A 27,914-nucleotide genomic window follows, 5' to 3' on the forward strand; every position below is an offset into this window, starting at 1 on the left:
CAAAGCTATTATCAGCACACAGATGTTTGAAAAAGATTCCTATGTGAAGCAAACGATAAAGATACCAGAACAAATTCAATTAATTCAAACTAATTGGACCCATACATGTCCTTCTTATTTATAAAATTGGACTAATCCATACATCCATAACCTTCCTATAGTAAAGTACTAACAGACAATATTTAAAATCTAGTGCTTAATGCAGAAAACAACCAGTATGTTACTACTGCAGTAATTACTGTTTTTGTTTGAATTTGTTCAGAAACATGAACAAAACAAACTGATTTAATTTAATTGGCATTAAAAGTTTAGTTCCTTAATTCTAAGCAGTTAGCAGCACGTTATTTGAAAAAGAATGTGAACACCAAAGTTCAGTCAGATGGTCAAATTCATTCTTAAAAGTGACGTGACCATTCTGTCAGTGTCACGGCTAAATGCTCGGCTTTCAGCCACATCACAGGACTTACAGTTACAGACAAGCCTGAATGCTCTGTGCTGGACAATTTTCAGTCAGTGAACCACTGATACTTAAATACAAATGACTGCACAGTCAAGAATGACACTTCAGACTCGTTGAATCATACGTTGAATACTTCACTACTGGCTCAAATGTAGATTTGTTGGGAAAAACACATATAGAACTTGTTAAAATTTAAATTTACTCAAGTCAGTGCAGCTTCTCATGAGTTACATCTTTGTGTAGTTTATATGCTACGTTTTTAGGTACAATCTAATTTGTTGCTGCTCACAGAGAAAATAAATTTATAAATATATTCAAATCTATTTTCATTTAGCTTATGTCAGGTTAATTCTTCATTTAAGTGTAAATATGTTTTATTAAAATGTGCCTAATTAGATCCCGTTCATAGATCGGTGCCATCTGTAATCTTCCATTTCTAGTTTAACATATACGAACTAAAAATATTCAGAAGTACTCTGAAAACAAAAAGTAACATATCCACACAGGACAGGACTTTATGGCTATACTTGTATTTGGCTTTGTACTAAATATTTTTTATTTCAGATTGTAATGTTTCCCGATGAGCCTCCTGAATCAGCTGGGAAAATGTCAGATAGAACAGGTAATATATTCAATTCTGTAATGTTTATAATGCTTTGATGCTACTTTTACTGAAGTAGAATTTTAGTTGAATCACCAAAAAAACTAAAATATTAAATGCAGTTTGCAGACAAATGTCTTTTGTCTGCAAAGTTTGAGCTAGTTGAAGTAATATAGTGTAAATGTGTGTACTTTTCACACCCACCTAAGAAAAGCTGAGAATCAGTCAGGATGCTCTCATTCATTCAGGTCACAGTCATTTCTAAGAGTTTAAATCGAGGCAGATGGACTCCAGGATTGTTTTTTGAATACGTTCTGCCACTTCCCCAAGTGGCTTCTTCAGTTCTGCTAATGTTCTGGTGGGGAATCTGTGGCTAACTGACCATTAACCAACAATATGAGTTACACCCACAGAAAACACAGATTCCCCACCAGAACATTGGCAGATCTGTAGAAGCCACTTGGGGGAGAAAACAATCCCTATGTTGCCTCGATTAAAAAAAAAAATCAGTCCGGTACCGGTAGCTAAAACTGTAGTTCTAAAAACCTAATTTTTTCTGATCACTGATTGAGTCGAACATTGTATTGCTTGGAGTTTCACTTGGACAGTAAAGCACAGACAAGAGACGTTGAACAGTTTTTCTTAATAATTACATATCTTTACTTAGAAAGTTCAGCACATACAGTAATTCAAAGTCCTCGCGGTGTCTTGAAGTTCATTCCGATGGTTGGCTGAGTGACTTGAAGGTTGGAAAGGCCACCAAAATCCTACGAGGAAACAAACATGTCGGTGATTTACATGAACTGGAGTATTAGGGAGTTTTCACACTTGGTCCCTTTCAAAAGAACTGAACTCTTTAAGTGGACCAAAAAGTGGACCAACAGAAAAAGAACTCAGTTCTTGTTTTAGGAGCTGAATGGGAGCAAGTGTGAAAACACCCTTGGTCACAGTTGAGAGACTGTAGTTTATTCTTAAAAGGGACATTCATAACATGTATTGATTCTAATTGTTTTGAATCTAATACTGATCTCTGTGTGTTTGCCATCTGTCCACCTCCAACTCTCTTTGTTTTTCACTCACCAGCATCTTGAGCATTTCCTTTGTGTCTGGATCGACCTCGATGAGCTCCTGGTCCAGAGCAGAGATCTGCAGGAAGAAATGAAGAATAAATCAGCGGTCTGAACTTGTCTGTTCACTCTTCTTAAAGTTTTCACACCAGCAACCAAATAAATCCATAAAAACAGCACAGACCTCTGGGACGTAGTTGTCCCTCCTCTCTCTCTCCTCCTCCTGCAGCTTGATGGAGATTCCTCTGACTGGACCACGCTGGATGCGCTTCATCAGGTGTGTCACGTACCTGAGACACAAACAGGAAGTCTTTACTGTACAGCAGTCCCTGCAAGACTGATGAGTTCATATTTACAGAACTGAACTGAATCAACTGCTTAAGTCCGTAACACAACAAGATTATTTCATTTAATACTCACAATTTGACAATCATCAACCAAAACCATTATCAATATAAAACAAGGAAAACTGATTGACAACTGTGTCTATAGAAAGTCTCATATGAAATCCATTAATAATGCAGGACACTCCCACCAAGCGCTGCCCGAGGCAGCAGCTCACTCTCTGTAACCCTCCTAACACATCATCCCTTGAAGACTGAAGCAGAGATCACAACCTCACCCTGACAGCTGGCACAAGAGGAGAAACATCACGATGTCAATAATCTAACATGAAAACCATCATGAAAGCTGTGGACATCCCAAAACATATTCTTATTGTGAATTGAAACCAAATGCTGCAGATTTTAGAGGCGCTGGAGTTCAAAGACTTATCAACAGTTGCATCATTTGGGTTAAGTTAAACTTATGATTATCATATCAACAACTCCACAAACCAAATAACTTCATCATCACATCGTCTTTGATGATTTCGCTTTTGAAAGCGAACCCCCCTATTAACCAGTCTACAGTCTAGTCTGCAGCGAGAACTGATCTGAGTACTATGTTATAAAACAGTGACAGACTCATAAAAAAGTCATGCAACAAAACATCAAATATATTTTTTCCTTTAGTGCCTTTAGTGCATTTTTTTGGTTTTCACTGCTAGTGTTTTAGTCACAATTAAACTAAGCACACTAACTAAAATCCCAAATCGGGTCAAGTGTGTGGGTTTATAAAACAAAAATCAGAGTAGTAGTAAAGTCTAACACCAGGTCTTTACAGCATGACATTTGAAAATTGATGAGCATTATTGGGAACTGGTTAATATCGCAGTCATGTAGCTTTATCATGATTAACCAATTAAAAGCCTATTAAGAGCCAAAAAATTAATAAAACCAGCAAAACATGATTGCAAGTAAACAACCAGTCACCTCTCATCCACCACATGAGTGCAACCAGCACCAGAAGAACCATCAAAAGTCTTTAGAAATACAGAAATATGCTGAGCTGTCCTACAACAAACAAATCCATAAACTGCTGAACACACACCAAACAATATCAGCATCCTTTCCCAACTGAATATCCCATCATGCAACACTGACTCCTGTTTTATCCAGCTGCTAGCCTTCTCTTCCATATCACTACAAATCTGACACAATCTTCCATGCTGCAGAAATCACTGATCAAACAAAGTGAGCAGCAGCTAGTGCATGTGTGCACATTTCTGCAGCTTGAGTCTTACCCTGCGATTTTGTTGCGCAGAGGCTTGCTGGGGATGATGGCGATCTCCTCACACACCCTCTTGTTGGTGTGGAAGTCATTGCCCAGACGTGTGTAGTACTTCTCGATGATGACCCTGGCGGCCTTCTTGACTGTCTTGGTCCTGACTCGTCCCTGAAGGGGAGGAGGATATAGTGAGGAAACACGGCATTGATGACAGGATAGTACCGTGAAAGCTGCTGTCACTGTTTACAAGTGCTACACTGAATATGGTATTTAAGACAGTTTCAGACTCCAGTGTGAACAAATTCAACGGACACATTGAAAGCGGCATACACGGAGTCAAACCGGCACAAAGTTGTCGCACACACATAGTTGTACCGGTGATTTTTGAGGCTGATGTGTACAGTTAGCTAGTAGCACGGGAACAGTTAGCCTGTGTTTACATATGTTTAACTTCACCAAAGTGCACCAAAATTCAGCTTGTAGTCTTATTTGCGTAGTTTGTGAACAGCGTAACATGTGTAACCGCTTGGTGGACAGACAGACAGTGAGGATTGACAAGGATTGTGAGGGCAGAAACAGTGAAGTGTTTTTCCGTGTACCCACCATGTTGACTCGGACCGGTGGAAGAGAAACACCGCAGAGTCAAACCGGAAGTTTATAGCGTGACTGCACCGCGCTGCTGTGACAGCCCCGACACTGCCCCCCAGTGGCAGGAGGAGAGAACTGCAGGGACATAAAAATCAAACCCACTATTAAATGGTTTTAAAAACTTCCTTTCCTTCGGTAGGTAGCAGTTTGAATTCACATAAAGAAAATGTGAGAAATTATATTGTAATTTTTACTTTTTATGTCAATGTTCACTAAATATTTATTGATTTAAATATTACATTTAACAAATCTTTACATTTCTTCTATATTACTGCATTTAGTTCTGTATTAAAATTAAAAAATAAAATACAAAAAAAGTTTATGTTACTTTTTGCACTTCCCTGTCCTGCTAAATGCTTTGCTGCTGTAATTACTAAATTTCTCTTGGGGGAAGTCTTATCTTGTTATCCTGTGTCTGCATTCCTGTCTTGACAAAAACAGAAAAAAATATGTTAGAAAAGCAAGCAGACTTTAAATAATTGAGTCATTTGTCACTTTCACATTTAAAATGACAATAGGATAAAAGGTCTAATGTAACAAATTTTACATTTGGGAAGACGGTATCTTAATACACTGTAAATACGCAAACATAATACCTCCAAATACAGCTTCTCCCCATAGAGTAGCTATGGGAAAACAGACTTACATGAGGCATCAGATCAGCATGTTCTGTTGGTAAATTTCCATAAGAGAGTTTATGTTACCAAACACAGTACAGAAATATGACCAGAGACCCAAAGCTACTGCTGCATTAGTGCAGCTGAAAGACATTCCAGGGAGTCTGACGTTCACAAACATGTATATGTAATATAAAGCTTCACATAAAACATCTGTTACTTCTGCAAAAAATAAAAAAATCATCTCAGACATTTGCACAAGGTGGAGAGATCTTTTATTTTACATAAAAAAGGGTGCAAACTGGAGTTTCCCTTTAGGTGTGGAGGGAATAAAAAGTGATTTTTATAAGGTTCGTGTGTGACACATCGTATTATATGAATCCAAGGAGGAGAAAAAAAACAACAAAAAAAAACAAAACAGAGGCATCTCAGATAAAAAGGACCTTAAACCTTTCTGCAAATTAAAAATATGAAACCATAAAAAGAAGAGATGTGGGTCCTTCATTCTTGAAGCCCTTGACCAACTCATTCAAATACATTTTGAAGTGACATTCATATTTCACAATAATATTTATTTACAGTTAAGATTTCTCTTAATCATAGCTCTAAAAAAAAAAAAAAAAATGCGGAGGGGAGGATAAACTCTTGGAGCTGTACAATTGGATTTTCCAAAAAAAAAAAAAAAGAATCAAAGAATACGTCTTATATGGATTCCCAACAGAAAACAAAGACTACAATTGTGAACTCTGTACAATTTACAGTTCAAATAATCATCACAATATTGCAGTAAATCTCACCCTAAACCTCTCCCTCAAAGAAAATATACAGTAAATCCAACACAATTTTCTACAGTACAGCAACAAGGAAAAAGTGCCAGAGAACCCAAAAAAGCCATTCATTCACACGTACACTGTCCTTTGCTTTGATTTACACAGCTTTGACACACAGGAATGAGTCACACAAAGCCATAACAACACAAGTCTGACCGAATGAGCTGTGTGAGGAAGTTAGGAGAACTGAAATGGAATGTGTTTGCGAGGAGAAGTTATTTTACACAAGGACTGGAAGCCATAACGTCTCACTGACCCAACAGTATACAAGCCCTACAGGTGTGAGGAAATTCACTGAAGAGGGACCGACATCCATCTCCAGATAAGCCATGCAGATACGAACCGTACAGAGCTACCATATAATCGCTCCATACGAGGCCCACAGAGTAAAAAGTAAATACATCCGAGTAATATATCTATATCTACCATTTCAGCCGTGAGATAAAACCCACAGTTCAAAAAGGAAGAAGCAGATGTCGCAAAAAGACGTTCAGTCACAAATTCAACTCTGAAATAATAAAACGATGTCGTTTCATTTAACACTTTTACTGACACTCTACAACACTTCTTGGTTCTGCACCGAGCCCGTGTTGCTCTATGACGTTTCAAAATGACAGCGGACACGTCAAGGACACAAGGTGGAATGTGATGGGCAAAAAAAACATTCATATTTTCCTGGCACAGCAAAAAGGCATGGGCTAGTAGTAGTAGTAGTAGTAGTCTTGGGAATGGCACAGAAGGGGGATGGGATTCAGGGGGGGGCAACATTGAAGGCTATATAGTCTTGATATCCATCTCACTACACAGAATACTTTTCTCCAGCTGCAACAGAGGCTTTCACAACCAGACTGAAAAACCCTAATGAACATTCCGCAGAGACAAAAAGGTGACTTTAACTCCAACTTCACCTCGTCTGGAGTGGAAACAACGACCAAAAAAACCCTCAGACGCTCCTTTATAACACCTAGTACAGGACTCACGAGGCACTAAGACATCTCATAGAAATGAATACCTGTCATTCAAACAGCCTGTTTCCCCCTTCAAATCCTGTGTGTGGAGTTACAAGGGAAAAAAAACAGAAAAGATCCCATAAATGTTCATATTCAAGTACTTTTGATAACACAATAACTTAGACCCGGAGTAACTGATGTGTCAGGGGAGGTGGGGGACTGTTAAAAAAATCTATACAGTGTAAATACACATAACAAGCAGGCTTACATACTGATTCATTGAGATAATTCTACAACATTTTATTTCTATGAGGGGGCAAATCCAGAAAACCCAACACTCCGTCCTGGATCCTGGATTGTGTGTGTGTGTGTGTGTGTGTGAAGAGGGGTGAAGGGCATCATGGCACAAAAAAAAACAGGAGAAAATAATGAATTGAACCTGTATTCCCTGCACCCTATAGGGAAGGCCTTACACACGAGGCAGCTACAATTAAAGTAAGAAGCACATTTAAAGTACAGTATTAAGAAGGCAGGGTCTTGTCAGGGAAAGCCGGGGTCAACAAATGTAGTGCAGTCATGGTCTCAAGCTTTTTTGTTGTTGTTGTTGTTTACCCTCTCTTTCCCCGTAAAACCATGGCTATTTGGAATGAAGAAAACAAAAAAAACAAAGAAAAAATTGCATTCAACAAATTCACATTAGCATTAGATGTAAAATAAAAAAATAAAACACATATTTACGGTAATTCACTCTCTGTTAGGAGGATAGGCAAGGTGACATATTGAGGATATTGTTTCAAGGCAGTCCTCCGTCATCACACTATAATAAAATAAAACATAATGGACATGTTCACTCAATCCACCCACGCTTTCGTCCAAACATCAAACATCACTGTGCAGCACAGGGGGTTTTCACACTGGACACGCAAAGGGGGCAGGGACATCTTTAACACCATCACACAGTATTACACCAAACCCTCCCATTTGGCATTGCTTTCTCCAGGAATACATATTCAGTGTGTCAACAAGGGAAGTCATTAACTGCTCTGGTACTAGCTGGGAACAGGCCCGAAACTTTTGGGGGTCCCCAAAAATGAAATCTGCCGTGCTGCTAACTTGTTATCCAACTGGTGAAGTGAAGCGGTGGTCTGTCGGTCGGTCGGTCAGTCAGTTGGGGTTAAGGCATTGGACAGAAGCGTTTTCGAGGCGGTGATTCTCCGAAGTCAGATTCTCTTGTTGCTCCGAAGCAACATCACTCCGATCATTACCCACTCAAGATTTGGTCTCACTTCTTTCTTTTTTTTTGATCATTAGTCTAAACTGCAATTTCCTTCCCATGCACATGACAGATTATATAAATGCACCAAAGTCATTTACCTTTCTGTCCATACATTCAGTGTGTATGTTTAAGAATTAGTAGGAAAACTGGTGGCAACCAAGAGATAAATAGCATAAATAAGCAATTTTTTTTGTTAAATCAGCCCCATCTACAAGTGTCAGGTCGCCGCTCGTCATCACAAAGACAACAGGAGCGAAACTGCATGAGAGTTGAAAGAGACTGTAGTGTATTTTGACAGCAGCGAGGTTAAGGGGAGTGCTTTAACCAAGCAGCGTGAGCAGAAATCATCCTCAGAGAACACAGTGCAGGAGGCGTCTCTGGTCTTCTTTCCTCTCAGTGCCAGGGTTTGGCCTCTTCGGAGGGAAAAAAAAACAAAAAAAAAAAAAAACAAAAGTGCAGGGGGCCAAATGGCAGACTGGTCTGAGTGCCTGTGTGTGGATGTACGCAGTTACACTCCTGGGCTCCTCATGTGTGCAGGTTTACATTCAGTCCCACGTCAGGAGTGACCAAAAGGGCTCTGTGTCAAAAGAGGGATGGGGGGCGAACAGACAAGACCGAGGGCAAATAAAATCCAGATTTGGTGAGTCAAGAACAAGGAAGATCTGTCTTCCCCCTTTTGTAATAACACAGAAAGGAGCAAAAGTATGTCAAAAAATGAGGAGAAAAAACTGATTACATTGGAAAAACAAAAGACTACCCTCTGCAAAATCCATCGAAAAAGGTTCCTGTTTGGCCAACTGACCTGCAAAGCATCTCCACACAACGTAGCAGAGGGGGGAAAAAAAAAAAAAAAAAAAGACTCCCATCAACAGACACAAGCGTCTTGTACATCTCGACATTTTTAACTGGTCCCAACAGAGAGCAATTCAATCAAGATCTTTTCCGTTGACTCTCTGCGTTAATGATTTCTGAAATCACAATCATCTGAGCCGGACACTTTTCAGGCTGCTGCTGGGGGATCATTTGTGCCTCGGTGTGTTCTTCTTTCGTTTTCGCTTGAAGAAACAGCAGCACCTGCAGACAGAGGGCATTAAATCAATATGTAGATGAGAAGAGGCCTTTAGACGGAGCACGGGAAAGAACTAACACAAGCGGGCTGCTGGAATTATACGAGGTTTTAAAGTGTAATCTTCCAGATCTCATATTGTTTTTGTTTTTTAGGATCAGAATTGCATCGAGGACAGGATGGATGCGCTGCCATCCACCCAGTGTTTGCATGCTTGTTTGCCTCCTGCCATTTTAAACAGACAAATAGCAGAAGGCCGTCATTATACAATGCTGCAGAGACTCTGAAGGAAATACTTATAAAAATGGAGCAGTGCACACAAAGAGCACAGGACACAGTGAGCCTGAATGGTTAATAAAAACATACGAAGACAAGAAAAAAAAGCTGTGGGTCGAGACATAGGACAGTGACTGGCTACTTTTGGACTCCTTCATTAATAAGAACTAATGGTGCACAATGCAAAGAGAGTTAAAAAGACCGTTATCATCCTGAAAATCAAGCATTTCAAAGTTTGTCTTTGCCTTGATTTGACATCTGTTAAGAGTATTCTCTACTCATTTGTCACTTCTTAACATCAGCTGGTGTTTGGCAGCTGACGGTGCAAGTGAGAGTCTACTTTAATGTTCTTTGTAAAATGAAATCTCCACTAGGCTGGTCCACTCCCTGTCCCATGAGTCTGATGTGGACTAGCAGAGAGGGACTCACCACAGGTTGAGCATTTTCACGCAGCTACAGAAGAGAGAGAGAGAGAGAGGGAAAGAGTGTAAAGAGAAAAGAAAGATAGATTAATACAGCAAGACAAAGATGATGGGACTGGGTGCATGCCACACAAACAAACATGCACACAACAAACGCACACACACACACCGACAGGACACACACGTAGAGAGGAAAGTCTGAGAGGTTAAAAGGAGGAAAGACTACAGAGAAGGAAACAGAAAATCTACTCTGCAGCTTGTTGCGAGGATCACACAACACCAAAATATGCAAACAGTTTATACATTTTATAAATTGCCCATGAGATAAATAAACTATACAGCACTAGCTGTTCCGACAAATCAGCCGAAAGCTGCATACATGTGTCTGACTTTAATACAACACTTCACTGGGGTCCTGCACAGACCTCAATGTGTGTTACTGTTCGTTTCCATGAATCTCAATCAAAAGATGAAACACCAACTGTGATATGAATTCAATAAAATGTCACGCCAGATACTCCCACAAAGGGCAAAACATTCGTTGAATTGAATCGGATGCGTGATTTGCATTGATTACTTCGTGTTCTTGTCTCAAAACGAAATCTACTTGTGCTACGAGGTATCAAAGAGGCGAGCAGCGAACACGCCAATCATCATATCAAACATATCGTGTGAATGGCGAACAGCGGGAAGGCTCCTTATCTGGACAGAAATAGACGAGCGCAGATTAAAGGGAACAAAATGCAGAGAGACTCAAGAGGAGGACATTTGTTTTTACAAGTTAATCCCTGTAATACAAAGAAGAACAACTTTATATAGAACTTATGTTAAGCTATATGAGATGTACGATGTTACATTGTATGGTGTGAACTAAAATGACCTACCATTATTGTTAAAAGTCTTTTTTTTATTGTTTTCACTAGAGTGAGGATAACTTGTCAGACTTGAAAGGTCGAAATCTTGATGCTCACCCCCCTCAAGCAGCACAGCCTTGGAGCAAAATGTATGACTCCACACACGCCTGGTTTTATTCTTTAAAAGATCCTTTCTTTTAATGTTTCTTGTGCAGTTGTCAAATCAAAATCTGTAAAAACAGCCTTTAATATTCCGTATATTTTGTCTCTAAGCTGTGAGTCTCCCTATATAATCTGCCTTCACTTCTCATCAGTCAGCTGAACCGTGTGATGCTCACAGAGCGGTGCTGTGCAGCCTGGCATCGTTCCAGTGACTGGTGCTTAGGAAGTTAGCTTTTTGAGCTATAAACTCAACAAAACAAAAGCTCTGATGGGTGGTTAACCTGTCATGGTGAGTGAGAAATGACAGCTGCTCATCATATTAAACCATGTGACTAAGTACCCACATGGACTGTGCTGTGATCGCAGCAGCGTGCTCCCACAGTACAGATTCTGTATTGCATGGATCATCATGGCGTCGTGACAAAAAGGCTTTGGAGCAAACTGGCCTGGTAGAGGGTTAATTTGGTGGTTGACTGGTTAGTAAGCGTGTAAAAAAAAAAAATCAGCTGATCTAGATGAGCTTTCTTATAAAACTGGATAAACAGTAAGGAGACAGGCATCAGTAAAGATAAAAAACAAACACAGTGGGAGAGATAAGAGGGGCAGAAGGACAGCTGGAGGTCACGGCTGTCACTATTCCACACCATAGCAAAAGGAGGCGAGAGAGAGAGACAGAAAGAGACGAAGCAACAGATGGACATGGAAGAGAGGAGTGGTGGGTGTATGACACATACTTGGCCTCGTCGACCACTTCCACCTCTGCCTGAGCTGTAATCGGAGCGTTGGAATGAGCTGCCAGTGGATCATCCGCGTTCAGCTCCCCGTTGGTTGAACTGACCACCTGTAGCACAGACTGGTGTCACTTCAGATAGATCCACTGAGGTTTTTTATGCATCCACACAACAGGTTCACAGGTTTAAGAATTTCTATCAATTAAGTTTTATCACCAATTTAAAAAAAAAACCCCAAACATTTCCTGGCTCTTAAAATTCACGTATAGATTCCTGAAACATTTAAAAAGAGAAAAAGAGTGAGATGACCAAATGTCACCTCTACAACATGATCATAGATGAGACAAATATTACAGTGTATCAATAACCTGTAGAAGAAGCTGCATAAATTATAATAAGTGTAGTTATATAGGTGCATACAGTGGTGAAAAAATTGGCGTTTTGGACAAGCAAACAGAGCATCTTTGATACGCTGCCTACAGAAAAAGGTGACAAACTGACAAACAATATCAATAAAACTATAAAGTATTATTATTTCATAAAAGAAAATAAAGTATATTATGACATTAGATGCAAGTTTTCCCCTCTTTTGTAGAGATTCTACCTGACTGGTAATCAGTCTGATCACATCCAATGCCTCTCCATTCACTTCGCTTGAAGAACCAATTCTTTTGAACTTTTATTTATTCATTTATAAAAATAAATAAATAAAAGTGTTAGCATTGAATTTTGTTGTTACAGTATACTACAGTAAATCTCATTCTTAACATAACCTAAAATATTGTAGAGGATAAACAGAAATTCTCAGACACACTTTCATTAAAATTATATCAAATATTACACAGCACCTGTCTTTATTCTATCACAATTCTACCTTGGAGGAGTGTAAGATGAAAGAGAGAGTCACTGCTGGCAAACAATTTATTCCTACTGTGAAATACTGCATGGATTCACCAAGAGGTTGGATGTTCCAATTTTCTACCAGCATGTAAACACAGCATGCTCCAAGGTGCTGAGACCGTTAAGAACCATCAAAACTTCATGTGATGTGACTTAAAGTGATTTGTGCATATCTGCAACTATATCCGTGCAACTATCTGTAAATTAATGCAAAAGGTTGTTGGATACTTTTTTTTTTTTTTTTTTTTTTACATGTGTTTGCACAGGAAGGTCTTTTAAAAGCGATTATGATCATGTCTGTGCAACTGAAGTGACAGCTCTAAAAGTAATGTAGTAATATTTTTCAGGTTGTAATGTTAGGATTTGTAAAATGTATGAGTGGATTTTGAGAACTGAAATTATGTAGCATGGATTTATCTCTAACTAGGCAGACTAGTAAAGTATACGCGCCACACCTATGCAAACAAAGCTTGTTAAAGCAGGGACGCTCTTGAGGTAATGGTTAGGACTCAAAATTACACCTTAAGTCAAAATAACCCTTTACAATATAAGAGCATGCACTTAGCTGGCTAGATCATCCTGCCATGCAAGAGGCCTTGTGATCTTTGCTAGGAATGTCCAAGCATCACGAAGGCCTGAGATCAAAATGCTGCAAACAGGCCTGCTGTTCGTGAAGCTAAATCACACTTTCACCATCTGGGGGTGGGGGCACCAGATGACATGCATATGGTGGAGCAGAAAAAAATAACATTTCCCAGCCAAGGGTAAAGGTGTCAGGGAGGTATATGGTTGTAGATCTGTCTCACACATAAGGCTAAAATACTGAGCAAATATAAAGGACAATTTGAACTGGCAACAGTTGTTTTAGGTATACCAGTAACATTCAGAAAATATTTCTAAATCCAAAATGCCTACACAAATCTAAATGTCACACTGACTATGCAAAGTTTACATGACTTTAAAAATGGTTTAAAATTCATTTAATTATTTAATGAAGCATAAAGCATGAATGAAAACAAAATATGAACCAAAGTATCTATTAAACGACCACCTAAAATATGCAGCATTTGTCATAGAAGTGTATTGTTTTTTTGACCAACCAGAAGGTAAGCCTTAGAATAAATATATAAAGATTTAATAGTCTTTCCCTGCAATATAAAGGCCAAAATCACAGGCTTATTTATGAGAGACTGGATCCTATGAGACAGATCTGACTCCATGGAGATTGGATGGGGGCTGTTGGTTGATCAGGTGAGGGGTGTATACCTGCACTGAGCCCCCGTGCCTGTCCGCTGCCAGGTGGGAGGTCAGATAGGAGGAGTTTGCTTGGCGTGTGGGCTGCACCTCCCATGCTCCTCGTCGATCTGACACTGCTGTCTGCTCGGGATTCGGGAGTGGCATCGGTGATGTGAGGGGGAAAGTGGGTGCGATGGGAGAGGGAGGGGGGAGTGATGGAATAATTGCGTTAGGAAAGATGGGTGTGCGAGGCAAGGTACCATGCAAAGCAGCATGAGAAATGAAGAAAAAAAGTATAAAAAAAAATAATAAAAGAGTGAATTAAAAATCAAAGCAAGGCTTCAGCCACAGAACTGAACCAGAAATTAATGAGCCTGAAGCCAAATGAAGCAAACTTTCAATCAAACTTTGGCCTCAATCTCATTACCATTAAATAATACATAAAGGAAACTTGACATTTTTAAAATTCTTTTGCTTCTTATAAAACAAGCTGTTTGATGAGGTGTTTCCATTCCAGCAACACGCAGATATTAACAAGTATAAATATTAAATCCAGCAATTTGCAAGAACATGACAAATTTTACCCATAAAACGTTTAAGGCAACAGGCTGCTGTCAATCTGCAGGACACATTTCAGTTTCAGGTCTGAAACACTTGTCACAATCATCAAATAACAATTAGTCTCCAACAAAAATGTAAACTTATTTTCTTCAAGTCTTTTTTTCTGGGACTGAATAACATGCATGACACAAACGCTTCATATTATAACTTACCTTTAAAACACGCCTAGCTTTGTAACTGCATGCACATTAACTTGTATGAGGTAATAATGCTGTGACCACAGTAAGTCAGGCCATTCTCCTTTGTATTTCCCACACACACACACAGCCCATATAACACCTTCCTTACCTGATTTCTAATTGGTTGGTGTTGCGAGGGTCGGTCTCTGTGAGCATGGCTCTCTCTTGTGACTGCAGATGCTCCGGAGTCTATATGGACGGACCCCACTGGTGTGGGCTGAGTGGGAATAACAATCAGTTCAGTTCTGTGCAGTAAAGCAGCTTGCAAGAAAAAAATGACTGACTGACATATCTGTTAGGATGTGTCACTTACAATCTGCCTGCCAACCCAGTCGTAAGTGTAGTCAAAGGTGTATCCTTTTCTCTCAAACAGTTCAGTGAACAGAGTCCTCAGATATTCATAGTCAGGCTTTTCAAAGAAGTCCAGCCGCCTCACGTATCGTAGGTAGGTGGCCATCTCCTCTGAAGGACACACAAAAAGAAGGGCGTAACTTTTACTATGCAGCAGAATCCAGCAGTAAAGTGATCACAGCCAAAACCTATATTTTTAGGTTAAAATCAGTCAGTATACCTGGGAAGTTCTCACAGAGGACCTCGATGGGAGTGTTCCTTTTTGTGTCTCCAATCTTCTGGTATCGCTCTTTCAACGTGTCAGCCTACAAGAGATCCAAACCAGAAGGACTTATAAACCCACCCTGATTAAAATTATGCTAAAAATTTAACATGCCTATATTTCCTGTTGAATAAAACAATAGTGACAGATATCTATGACTTTGGCCTACCTTTAGTCCTTGCCAAGGTAAACTCCCACGAAGGAAATACATGAACATGTGGCCTAAGGCCTCCAGGTCATCTCGCCGGCTTTGCTCTAGATCAACAAATTTGACAACATTACACTAAGAAACTTCAAGTATAAAGTGCCAAAAGGGCCGTCAGATGACAGGATCCAACACATAAACAAAGCTATGAGATGATTCTTACCTTTGCCTAAGTGTGTATTGATGGACATATATCGCGCAGTACCAGTCAAGCTTTTATGCTCCCGGTACGGAATGTGTTTTTTGGTCTCCGGGTCGATGTACTCTTTGGCCAGACCAAAGTCGATGATGTGGATGATGTGTTCCTTTTTGTTCCCTTGCCGTCCGATGAGAAAGTTTTCAGGTTTTACATCTCTATAGATGAGATTTTTAGAGTGCACATACTCCATTCGTGAAATCTGGTGAAGAAGACACAACACAACCAAGTTAGCAAAATGAAACGGTCACTGCCACAAAGCAGAGTGACTCAAACTGCGACGTGTCTGCCTGTGCAAAACATTGTAATTTATGTATTTCTGCCAAAAATAAGAAGAGCTACTTCATAAATACGGAAGAGAGAATGGATGAGATGCAGTTTTACAGCAAATCCCAGTGCTTATGTTCTGCTGTTGTCTTTGTTTCTTTACAAATATAAGAGCGCTGCAGATTTTGTGCTGACAAACTGAAATGTAAGAAATTTTGAGACGTCAAAAGTGCCCTGCCCTAAAGAGCTGGGCGATACCACTCGGAGAGCTGCTCCGCATTAATGAGATTCAGTGACGGCGTTGCTCTTTCTGACAGCTTCCAGCCTACCTGCCTCTGACCAATGGTATGCACACACTGACAGATTGCTAACTGACAGACAGGGTGACAGGAACCTCTGCACTCATATCCCACCTTCCCATCTGCTCTACAGCATATGTTATCCAGGCAGGACTTTTGAGACCATGCAGCCCAAATAATTATACATTATATGTATCATAGTAACCTGTTAAAAAAGATGTATGGACATGTTTGAGACAAACCATCTAAAAGGAATTGCATAATTTGCTTGGTGCTTTACTGCTCTGAAAGCAGAGAAGGCTTAAATGATTTTAAATAAAGTTTTTTGTTTTATTCTGAATACCAACAAAAATCTTTCACCTTGAAACTTTTTTTCTAGACTTCACTGCCGAGTATATGTTTCACAATAAAACCTTTGGCAGTGATTTATGGGGATGAATATCCTAAAAACTCAAATTCAAAATCCATTTTTGGATTTGAGTGGAAAAACTACAGGAAGTGGTGGGAAAAGTTAGGAAGCCATTTTCAACTCACCAGCTGGATTGCTATCATTAGGACAGTCTTCAGTGAAAAGGTTCTGTCGCAAAGGTCAAAGAGGTCTTCTAGACTCGGCCCCAGCAGCTCCAAGACCATGGCATTGTATTTCCCACAGGGTCCGAAGTAAAACACCTGTGGCACTCCCTCTGTCGAAAAAAGAAAAGACAGAAATATGCCTTACATGAGACAAAGATATCGAAATATTTGCCCAGACAACATAAATAATATTCACAACTAGCTTTGTCCATCACAGCGAACGTTTTGGGGACAACAAATAGCAGATGTTTCTTTCTTGTATACACTACTGGAAATTCTTAAGGGTTAATGTGGTAGAAGTGTTTATTATGCCTGTCTCCCATGACAAATGATATTTCTAAGTTGGGTCCAAGGTGAGCAGTAAGAGGCCACAGACAGGAGGAGGAGGAGCAGCACAAGGTTGCCGAGGACAGAAAAGCTGCTAGGTAAACATTAACCAGTAAGTACAGCACAACACAGTGCCTACAAATACAACCCGTCATTGCAGACTGAAAACTAATCTTTTCACTGCCTCATAACCTCCCAACTGAATCATATCCTCTCGGCTCCACTCTCTGTAATTGCTCCAAAAATCCTGTCCATCTGTTACCTTGGCTCTTGTTTTACTTCTTTTCACAGTACAGTTTAGTTTCGTGTGGCCGGTTCAGTGCAGATGTAACAAATTTAGAGGGCTGTGGTGCTTACACTCCTCTTTGTGGCGTGTTTGTGATGTTGAGAACTGAAGCTTCTTGAAAAGAGAGGCTGCTACAGAGTTAAGCTGTACTGGGGACAATTTCCTTCTTTTGGCTTCTTCCTGCAGTTATTAATTAGCAAAAGCCTCCGCATGGTACCACACTGTTAGAACTTGGTAATGTTTTGCAGGATTTCATGTTTTATGCACATGCTACTCTCATTCATTTTTAATTATTTGTAATAAACGATATGTGTCTTATTTGTTGTCTTCCTGACCACATCCTAAACTTAAGTTTCAAAGAACAGGAAATCAGGCCAAACTGTTAATTGCCTTCAGGGAAGCATGATTCAAAGTTTTCTTCTGCTTAGTTCTAGTCAAGAGTCTTATTAAAAAGTGTCCTCTCTAGAAACTTCAAAGAAAGCTTCAATCATACAGACCCTGCTTTATCAGACTACTTAAGCTGTGCTCAGTCCTCGGAAATGTGTAATTACACGAAGTAAAAAAAAAAAAAAAAGTAGCTTGCTTTTCATGTCCCAGATCCTGGAGCCATTGCTTTAATAGGAGTATCTGCCAACTCTGACTTAAAAAAAAAACTTTTAGTATTAGTGTACAACAGGCTTCTTTGTACACTGTATTTGTAAGTGCACCATTTCACCCTTCTAAATGATTTCATTGTGAGATCTATGATGTAAACCTATAATTTATGAACACTTAAGAAAAGAAGAATAACCAGTAAACAACCATTTATTACATCTGTGACTATGTGCAAGATAACAGACTTTTTCCGTCAGTCAGGCTGCTACACTGCACTACATCTATGCCTCGAAACATTTAGTGACTAAACTGCCATCATAACCCCATTATTCTGCTCAAATAATTTAACCAAAGACAGATATTAAGAAAGCTAATCTTGCCAACTGTAATGGGAAATACACTGCAAGATGAAAGGTGGCATAAATACTGCCAGCTAGCATATGGGCATGTAGGAGTCACGCTGTGCTCCATCCTGTGTTTCTGGACACCATTATGTAGTTCTGTGGGTTGCTAATTGTACCATAGGAATGAGAGCCTTGAAACCCCGGGTGCCTGTGGGAGGCCTAAAAATGTGTCAGATTGGAGATGTGCTGTAAATAAATGGAAAAACGGTTGTGCAATTGAAAACAAGGTTAGCTGAGCTTTTCTCTGGCAGACGGAACACCAGTGTCAACAGCAACTTAATCATCAGGAGAGACTGAATCTGTGAGTCACGGGTGTACAGTAGGGCTACAGGAACATTCAAGATTGGATAGAGGCTACCAGTTTTAAAAGCACCAATTTTAACTTCTCTCATCCAGTTTCCTCAAGTGGAATGACAGTAAAGCCTGGGTGTGGCACTGACTTGGCCCGTGGGACAATTCAATCACATGTACTTGTCTCACATGCATATGACTTTTGCTTTTAGTGGAAAGAAGCTACATGTCTCTACTGGCTTCAACTTCAACACAATCATCCTTTTAATTCAATCAGTTTCCATTCAAGCAGTGAACAGATCCAAACCAAATGACACAATAAAGTTGATGCCGACAGCACTGTGTGATTTGCCTTTGTTAGGGCAATATCGTAACTACAGAAGGTTTTATGCAGACTTTCAAAAATGTATCACATCTTTCAGCCAAAGAATGAAATGGCCTGCATACATTTTCCTTTGCATTACTGTAATGTAATAGAGCTGCTGGCTGTGGTTCTTCATGACAAAGGGAGAACAAGATGAATGTGATGAATGAAAACGACTGGTTCTAAGCCTGATTGAAAGAAACTGTATTTCAACCCCTATAAAAGCAGTGATCTGATGCTTTATTTTGGCCATCTGGCAGTAGCTGTTCTGTTATTAATAATTTATCAATGTCTGAGGGTTGAAGAATCACTCTAAGTCCATTTTTACTAAAATTCAGCTTTGATTTACATTATAAGCCCATTTTGTAATTTTATTTTATGAACAAAATGATAAATACATGTGTAGAAATCATTGTCTAATCACATAAATTATAATGTGATTACTGTGCGGTGCACATCTGAGCTGGTTTCCTCCCATAGGCCAAAGAAATACAGGTTAGCTGAAGTCATGACTCTAAACTGATTCTAAATGTCATGCCTGTGACATGTCACATATCAAGGAAGCATCCCCATACTCATGTTATATGCTGGGGCAGACTGCAGCCACCGTGCAGCTGGATAAGAAGTCCATTTGTAAATTTATAGTAGGCATGCTTAACTGCACACGTTGTGAGATGAAAGTGGAAAGAAAGGCTCTACACCAGTATTTTATGCCTCTTGTGGACACCGGCCAGCTCTGTCCCGACTTGGAAGTTTTGCAAACTGTGCTGATCCACTAGCCTCAAATCAAGCTGGCCACTTTCAATTTCTGACGGACATATTTGCTGGCTTGCTTCTCTTCAGTGGCTGTGGACTGTCAGTCTGCTAAATTGTTGGATCATTTATCTGATTACTGAACCATTCTGTTACACTCAGTGTAAAATCCAAAATGAGGTCTGATTGTTATAAAATCTTAAAACATTTGACTGAGAAAGAAATGCAATAATATCCATACACTTTGAAGGTGTGTTGGTGAATAGCTGAAAGAGGTGTTTCACTTAAAAACAGCCTGACAACAATGCTGTGCTTGTATAACTCCAAGAATGTTTCCTTTAATTGACATATCTACAAAAAGAAATTCAACATCAAGCCCTGATTTTAAGTCCTCTTGTCTTTCCTTTACACATTTGTACAATCTATTAAACCACATCACTATTGGAAATTTGTACTCCTTGGGACGCCAGAGATGGTGTTGTGTTTCATGACAGGATTTGCCTGCCAGTACTTTTAACAGCGCAACAGTGCTCGCCCACCCTTGACCAAACCCCTTCTTGTCTATTGGCACAGAAATGCATCACTGCCTTGTAAAAACCACAGCGTCACACTCAGTCTTACTATACGTACAAATATTCTGCCATAATAACTGGAAGGACAGGCTTGATAATTGAATCATCCTCATTAATATCCAGTGACAGTTGGTTATGCATCAGATAACAACACCTGACTGAGCATCTGAGTCAAACCACATTAATTCATAAAGACCCTGTCGCACAGACACCACATTGGCTGAGAGGAATGTGGCACAGCACATAGCCAAGAAGAAATGAGGTCACGTTATCCCATCTGGAGTAGAGGACAGAGGCAGGTTAGTACTAAGAGAGGCAGACCCACTCTCTAAATATTTAATGAGTTTCCGCACAGTTGGCCTTTTCCAGCCCTCGTCTTTGCAAAACAATAGCCATTATACTCCCAGTTGGGTATCATATATGCATGTAGAGCTTCTAAAAGCACCTCAAGGATCATACAATATAAAAACCTGGCTTTTATTTTCCATGCATTTCCTGTGACTGAGGTCATCCCTAAACACTGTTTACATCATACAACAATAAACACAACAGCTCCAGTTTAGATGTTAAAGTGCAACACCAAGATGTTCCTAATATTATTATTGTTTTGCCCATTTTACCAGGACAACGATGGAAATCTATTAAAAAAGATTTTTCTATTGTTCTATTGTTTCTAGTGTTCCCACCCATTTCCTGTAGTACCAAGTCTAAAAAAAGTTGCTCTTAATCTAATTCTCAGTGGTCATTTAATCCTCGCATGATTCTTGTCAGTGGTTGCTGTAACAGGGATGCGTCAGCAAACCTTGACTAATCTTTTACTACAAATTGTCTGGGGAACAGGATAGGAAGTTGAGAAGAAGCCGTTATAGCATAGACTTTTATTCTGACTGCCAAATAACAAGGTTTAAAGTGCATGGTTTGAGAAGAAAATGCAAAGATATGGAATCAAGTTTGCACTATTATTAACATAACTTTTTAAGAAAATAAAGTAAGGTTATAAAAAAAACAAAAAAAACAAAACAGACTATACTGCAGTTCCATTTGGTCACTGTTCTACATGTAGGCATTCATGCATGCGGGTACACACACACACCCAGATTACACAGAAGTTGCTGACCCAGCTTAATATCAATACGTAACCTGAGGTGAGTAATCACTTGTTGTGGAAATGATGCAATCATGGACTCAGATCTTCCAAAACAGTCAAATCATTATCATGTGGTCACATAAAAACACCACCAAGGAGCAACAAACAATGCTGTGACCTTACCTGTAGTTCCCAGTGTTTTGTAGAACCGGTACTCTAAGTGCAGTTGTGGAGCCCTCGACTTCACTGGTTCCTGTAGGGTAAACATATCCAAACCAGAACTCAGTTAATGATATTTACCAAACAACCTGAAAGAAAACTAAAAACGAATCTATGTTAAATAAAGAAAAAGAAAGAAACGTTTTTGGATCAGTCATGACTATTAAAAATCCATTAACATATGGGTCAATTCTAAAAAAACATCAAAACAAAGAGACAATGCAAGTTACACCCCTAAGTTTTGTAGTGACCCCACCTTCTTTTTTTTAAGCTCATTGATAGTCTTTTAAAACTGAACACACATTTTATTGGAACATTTTTCAATTCAAGTGTCAGCATGCTACACTGCAGAGAGATGAGCTGAAAACTATTTGGCTTGCTGCGCTTGATACTTGAATACTGGAGCAAATTACAACTCTCTAGTGAGCAATAATAAGGGCATGAGTCACGAGCCACGATTTCCAGTCCAGCAGCCACTGGAAAGACACGCCTAGCTGAGCATCGTTTGTATTTCTTTCCAGGAATACAACAAGTCACGTATGTGCCAACAACCACCTGGCTTAAGTGATTTCAAAATGTTTCTATTCAAATAGGAAATATGTTGTTTTACATAAGTGACAGCACCATATATGATAATAATGGCATACATACAACTTAAAACTAAAACAAGGCACAGCAGGAAGTGTGCACTTACCAGTTTAATAGCTACATACTCGTTTGTGTAGAGGTTTTTACCTGAAAAAAGGAACAAAAAACCATTAGATGGCCTTTTAAAAGTACACTACCTGTGGTGTTACGGCAGGTTTATGCAACACTCACATCTAAAAGCAGAAAAACTGTGTTCTTGAACAACTTATCACAAGATTTTGTTTCAATTTACCCAGCTTGAGTTCACCAAAGTTTCCACAGCCAATCTTCTTGCCCACACGGAAATTTGGCCCCACCATGAGAACCCCAGAGGAGCCGGAGGAGCCGGATGGTCTCGACGAGTGTCCACTGCGGCTCCCCTGGGAAACTTTGGTGCTCCTGGCCGGCCTCTCGCCGTATTTGTCTCTTTGTTGATCCATGGTGTGCGCAACACAGGTCAGCAGGAGCCTGGAGTGATGTACAAATAGGCCTCCTGGGCCGGGCCCACCACAGCCACAGCCCCGGTCACTGGCAGCACCTGGATGGCACAGTCACTCTCATGGGACAGAACCTGGTGTAGTTGACACTGTCCTTACCCCCGTCACCTCTAACAGTTGTTAGGCCTCAACATTTGCCCTGGGGGGAGGAGAAGGGATAAGACCTGAAACACACAGCATATGACCAAGCACATTATATTTCTATGGGGAACAAACAATTGGACATCATAGTAAAGATCAGAAGTAGATGTCCAGATGTTCACTGAAGAAAAAGGACAACAACTACAGAAAAAGCATGAATTTAAATCCTTCAAGAAGTGAACAGATACAACACAATAACGAAAAATGAACTGGGCTTAAAATACCTAAGAATGATCAAGTGCTTTGTTCGAGGACAAAAGCAGAAGTGAGACAGATATGTTCTTATTCAAGTTTCTCTACTGTTGGTATAATGTGAAATGTCAGCTGAGTTCATTTGGGTGGCAAACTGTGCCCTGCACAGACAGAGGAGTAACAGCAGGTCAGCCAAAGTGCACTTTTACTTTTTACAACATACTTTTTTTTCCCCAAAATATAACTTCACCATAAAATAGTCATTAATGGTCATTAGTCGTCTCCACGTAGACCGTGCTTTTCAAGGACATGAGTGGCTCACTGCTGAAGATCTTAATCAAACCACAGTGGTCACAGAAAACACAGCAACCAAGTTTGGACATCAACATAAACCTTACGTTTGTGATCATCTCGCCACCCACAGCTATATACACGGACTATGCCAGTGCAGAATATTATGTAAACAATTATATAAAACCATGTCTGCTCGCAAGGACACTACAGCTTAAGTTGATGGACACTGATCTGATTTTGTTAAGCCAGATTCAGTTCTGTGTTTTAACTCCCCCACCCTCTATACAAATAATAAACTAATAAGACAATGTGGTGTGTGACTACACAATTACTATGGCATGTGATCTACTATAGGCCTCTATGGAGAGCCTATTAATCTTCAGCCACCTAATATATTGAGACTAAATGTCATTTATTCACTCAAAACATCTACTATAACTTTTTGTGCTTTCAGTACAAAACAACAGCTACTACTGTTTTCATGACAATGCTGTAATTCCTCAGCATGGAAATGCTGCTGCTGAAAGTATTTGTGTGTGGGCTTCTGGATGACTCATGCTCAGTATTGCCTGCACCAATCTCTGCATCAAAGGCAGCTAGTTTGCTCTCAAGGGCAACTGTGCACTGTTGCTATTACATAAAAACCAGGAGCAAAACAGCACAGCTATAAAGCAGGTTTGCAGCGGAGACCAATGGTGAGCTGTCACATTTTCCATTGTGCAAATAATCATTTGTAGGCCACTCTAATCCAGAGTGCACCGGTGTTTAGATTAGCTCGGCTAGATGTTTCTGCTGATTGAAGAGGAGGGTACCATTCGCACACACACACACACACTCATACAAGAGTACAGTCACTGCTGTTCACCTAAAAACCCAGACACATGACGCTGTTTGTATGATATTAAAGTAAACAATCATACAATCATTTCATGTACACAAATTTACTGTACAAGTTTCTTTAGTTTGAAAACATGGATGATAACGAAAAATATATGGTTCACAGGAGGCAGGCTCTTTCATTCAGAGCATGTAGACAACGACATGAGTCAATTAAAATCAATGTTGCGCTTTGTACACAAAGAAAAGTGAACAGTGAATGTTTTTTGTGCAATACATGTATCTTTTGTGTGTATATATATCATTCATTTTACCAAGAGGATTACACTACAGCAGCCACTCTGCTTTAAACATGTTCAGACATGCCTAACCTCAGGATTACCATTGAGAAACACCCAGATTGAAATAGGAGTCGTCACATTATTGTATCTTCTGGTTATTTTAGTATCGTTAAATGTTGCTTAATAAACTGTCACTGCAGTCCCAGCTCACATTTTAGAATAAGAGGCTTGCAATATGTAATGCAGACCATGTGCTTTTCATGACCTTGGATGTCTTTATACGGGATTCAGAAAATTAAAACTGAGAAGACATTTCATTGAATTGCAATTTATTAAACTGTCTTAATTCAAAAAGATAAATTGAAGAACAAAGCCAAGCAACCCTGGAGAGACTGAGGAGTAGAAACTGATGTGTAGCTCTGTGGTCTCTAATGATGAATAGCTTCTTAGTTTTGATGTAAGCTGGGGAATCCCCGGCCTTTATCCCTGTCGAGGTGCCATGTCTCCTTATAAACGAGGATATGTTTGAGGACGCCACGCTTCTTGGCAGCAGTTGAAAATGACTCCATACAAATACTTAGCGCATGTTGTTTGTTGCTGGCTTCTTTTGTTCTGTGGGTAAGGTCTCTCAAACCTCAGGTAAACAATGCTGTGCTGAAAAGGAACTGATATTTTCAGACTATTAGGAAGCAGAGAAGTCAGAAACAGTCACAATGAGAACTGATTCTTGATTCCCAGGCGCAGAACTTGGCCTATTTTGGCATGTTGAGAGAAATGCTGAGCTGTCAGATGTTATTACAGCTCTGTGCCCATGTTCTCTTTTTTGAATGTCACAGTAGATAGTATTGGTTGTTTAGTGCTGGACTGGGAATAGGTAAGCCATAAACATGGCTTGCAGTTTGATGATGGTATACATAATGGCATAACCAGATTTGAAATATTGCTCATCTGATGACATTTAATTTCACTTTGTGAAATGGTGATGTGGCTGTGCCCTGATTAATTATAGAATAGATATAGGCAAGATGTAAATTATATCAATTCAATTAGATATGGGCTGTGTCCTAAAACCTGCAGACACTATGTTACTGATTAGCTAACTCATGACTCACAAATAAATATGATACCTCTGCATAGTTTGAACAATCAATAATTCATTGTGTTCATGTAAAATAGCTTTTCTCTACCATCAGGATATCACAAAGACTTACAGCTTTAACTGAAGCTCATTTTGCATGAGCAGGAAATGTGTCATATTACTAAAGATGCTCTCAAAATTGAGTAGTTGTGACTGCATGTGATGAGTTCTGCTGACCTCACTCCTGTGTCACATCTCCAATACCCTCTCAGCATGAGACTCTTTTATTTTCTCTAGGTCTAGTCTGGAATTTGGTGTTTGTAGAAATATATAAACAAGGTATTATGACCGTATTATTTTCACACAGCTGGTATTATACCCTAGTGAAATATAAGAGTATCAAATTGTACAAATAAACACACGCAAAAGTCTGTTTGCAGTCTAATCACAGGCATGTGTGTTCATTTGACAAAGCTGCCAATCAAACAGTAAATATGTCAAGGCTTGAGTAAGGTGGATGTAATTGGTTAATAGCTGGTTTTAAAGTCTAGTATCATTCACTCAAATACTTCCTTCAATAACACATCAAAATGGCATTGAAAATCGATTTAAGACTCCACAAACCGTGATTACGGTCTACAGCTTAAAGTGAACATATCTTGTGAAGCTGAGATACTTCTGGCTAATTAGCATATATTTAAAAAAGCCTAATCTGTTGACATATTTTCATTTTTACAGGAACATAAAGGCTCCGAGTGCAGTGATTAACCTTCAGAGGAAAGATCAGCCTGAGAGGGGGGCCTGCCTGCCAACAGTGCAGACTCCTACTGTGGCAGTGCCAGCAAACAGCTGCCTCTTGCCTTAAAGCCAGTTATCATGAACTGTAAACTGATGGCAATTTATATTATACTCTCCTTCTTCTACATCATGTACACATGTACGCACTCACGCCGATAACTATCTTCTCTCTTTTCATCTAGTTCCCTATAAAGATCTTACAAATACTATGTGATCAGCTGAAGTATAATTGAATTGAAAGACCTACAAATGTTTTAAACAGACATGCACACTGTCCTAGACTGACACCATTAAACAGTGTGATTGAGATCGTGTTTCACTTTGTCACGGCCTATTGAATAAACACAACACACACTATTTTTTCTACCAACCTTTCCACCACCAGGATTATTTCCACTAATGCCAAAAACAATCCAACATGGCCCCAGATCAGAAGACTAATGTCTTTTAATAAAACACATCCTGTTCTTGAAGCATGCGACTTTTATTCAGTGGAAAATGTGGCAACTAATTATTTAGCTCAATGGACAGTAATTGATCATGAGCTATATTGATTCAATAGTAACACATCTATGCAGCCGGGCACAGTGTAATGCACATCTGTCCATCTTTGTAAGTTTAATCACAAGCAAAGAAAGGTGTCATGGCAGCTACACTGGGACATTTAATATTTGCACCTGGCATAATCTTGCTTCCATCCTCCTCTGCCCACTTTGACCAGGCACACACATTTTTATGTGTGTGCTATCCTGTATTAGCACCAAGGCAGCATGCAGTGAAAATACACAGTTGTATACGTGAGGAAGTGCAGGGCACAGGCAGCAGGATAATATAAAGATGATCGATCCTTTGAAAGCAGGCCCCCGGATGAATCAAAACAAGGAAGCCAGTTGGCAGCTGTGCGCCAACGTTTCTCGGACAAAGCCAGACATGGCAGTCCAACATCGGTGATGGTCACATCGATCAGACAGAGGACTAACCATTAGCTGTGTTAGCTTACCCACATCAAACCTGACTAACCAGTCACAAAGCTAACGTTAGCAAAACATCACTTATCCACTGTGGCTTGTCTTGTCTTTAAGTATATTCTGATAACAATATGATACGGTTGTTTTCTTGTTAATTAGAATATAGTTTATGTTTTAATGGCAGAAAATAAAACGGCACACTCTTTGCTTGGTGTTAACGCCTTAGCGAACACCTACTGATGGCTGTGTGACAGCTGGACGGAGCGTAACAAGGAAATTAGCTCCGTTAGCAAAGAAAATATTAGCTAACATTCAAAAGCAGCTTTTGCTAGCTCGTCGCAAACAAACACAACAGACTTACCTTCGCTGGGGTAAATCCAGACGATCAGGGCACACAGCCTGTATATTCCTCACGCTGAATGAAGCTAACTGCCCGGAGCTTAATGTGAGGCTTTCTGTGCTGCTTGTTGTTGCTGATGTTTCACGCTAACAACCGAGTCTCGTTAGCGGCTCTCTCCATTCTTCGTCTGCCGTCGCTGCTCGTGAAAGGTTCGAACACACCGGATGTAGAAACACGGCACCGCCCGCTTCACGGCGCACACTTCCAGGTCAGACTGATACTGGCTAATTAACCATTAGCTACACAT

General features: G+C 39.7%; 2 protein-coding genes across 7 annotated transcripts; both read right to left on the reverse strand.

Moving 5' to 3' along the window:
- Window positions 1-1,692: 1,692 nt before the first annotated feature.
- LOC114433297 (40S ribosomal protein S17-like) lies at window positions 1,693-4,433 on the reverse strand. Its single transcript, XM_028401790.1, has 5 exons — window positions 4,340-4,433; window positions 3,753-3,904; window positions 2,313-2,418; window positions 2,142-2,207; window positions 1,693-1,828 (listed from the first exon to the last, which is right to left on the reverse strand). The coding sequence occupies exons 1-5, from the start codon at window positions 4,340-4,342 to the stop codon at window positions 1,751-1,753; spliced, it is 405 nt and encodes a 134-aa protein (XP_028257591.1). The 5' UTR covers window positions 4,343-4,433; the 3' UTR covers window positions 1,693-1,750.
- An 826-nt stretch (window positions 4,434-5,259) lies between these two features.
- On the reverse strand, window positions 5,260-27,814 carry csnk1g1 (casein kinase 1, gamma 1). Of its 6 annotated transcripts, XM_028401297.1 has the most exons (13): window positions 27,629-27,814; window positions 22,435-22,842; window positions 22,249-22,289; window positions 21,519-21,588; window positions 16,619-16,767; window positions 15,486-15,720; window positions 15,287-15,372; window positions 15,076-15,160; window positions 14,818-14,966; window positions 14,614-14,721; window positions 13,735-13,845; window positions 11,572-11,678; window positions 8,949-9,131 (listed from the first exon to the last, which is right to left on the reverse strand). In XM_028401297.1, the coding sequence occupies exons 2-13, from the start codon at window positions 22,619-22,621 to the stop codon at window positions 9,077-9,079; spliced, it is 1,383 nt and encodes a 460-aa protein (XP_028257098.1). In that variant the 5' UTR covers window positions 22,622-22,842; window positions 27,629-27,814; the 3' UTR covers window positions 8,949-9,076. The 6 variants fall into 6 exon arrangements, with proteins under 6 accessions (XP_028257101.1, XP_028257098.1, XP_028257099.1 ...); XM_028401298.1 differs by lacking the exon at window positions 13,735-13,845; XM_028401295.1 differs by lacking the exon at window positions 8,949-9,131 and having other exon boundaries at window positions 11,263-11,678; window positions 22,435-22,817.
- Window positions 27,815-27,914: the final 100 nt, after the last annotated feature.

The sequence above is a fragment of the Parambassis ranga genome, chromosome 3 (genome assembly GCF_900634625.1).
Source record: "Parambassis ranga chromosome 3, fParRan2.1, whole genome shotgun sequence".
NCBI lineage: Eukaryota > Metazoa > Chordata > Actinopteri > Ambassidae > Parambassis > Parambassis ranga.

Bases quoted from the DNA above. Each gene is read 5' to 3' on its own strand.
- LOC114433297 (XM_028401790.1), bottom strand. The intron at 2,419-3,752 runs GTAAGACTCAAG...TTTGTGTCTCAG, and splicing joins CTGCGCAACAAAATCGCAGG to GTACGTGACACACCTGATGA. The intron at 1,829-2,141 runs GTGAGTGAAAAA...GTTTCCTCGTAG, and splicing joins AGGAAATGCTCAAGATGCTG to GATTTTGGTGGCCTTTCCAA.
- csnk1g1 (XM_028401295.1), bottom strand. From the start codon at position 22,621: ATGGATCAACAAAGAGACAAATACGGCGAGAGGCCGGCCAGGAGCACC. The intron at 21,589-22,248 runs GTAAGTGCACAC...TTTACCCTACAG, and splicing joins AGTATGTAGCTATTAAACTG to GAACCAGTGAAGTCGAGGGC. The intron at 16,768-21,518 runs GTAAGGTCACAG...TTTTTTCGACAG, and splicing joins CAAAACACTGGGAACTACAG to AGGGAGTGCCACAGGTGTTT.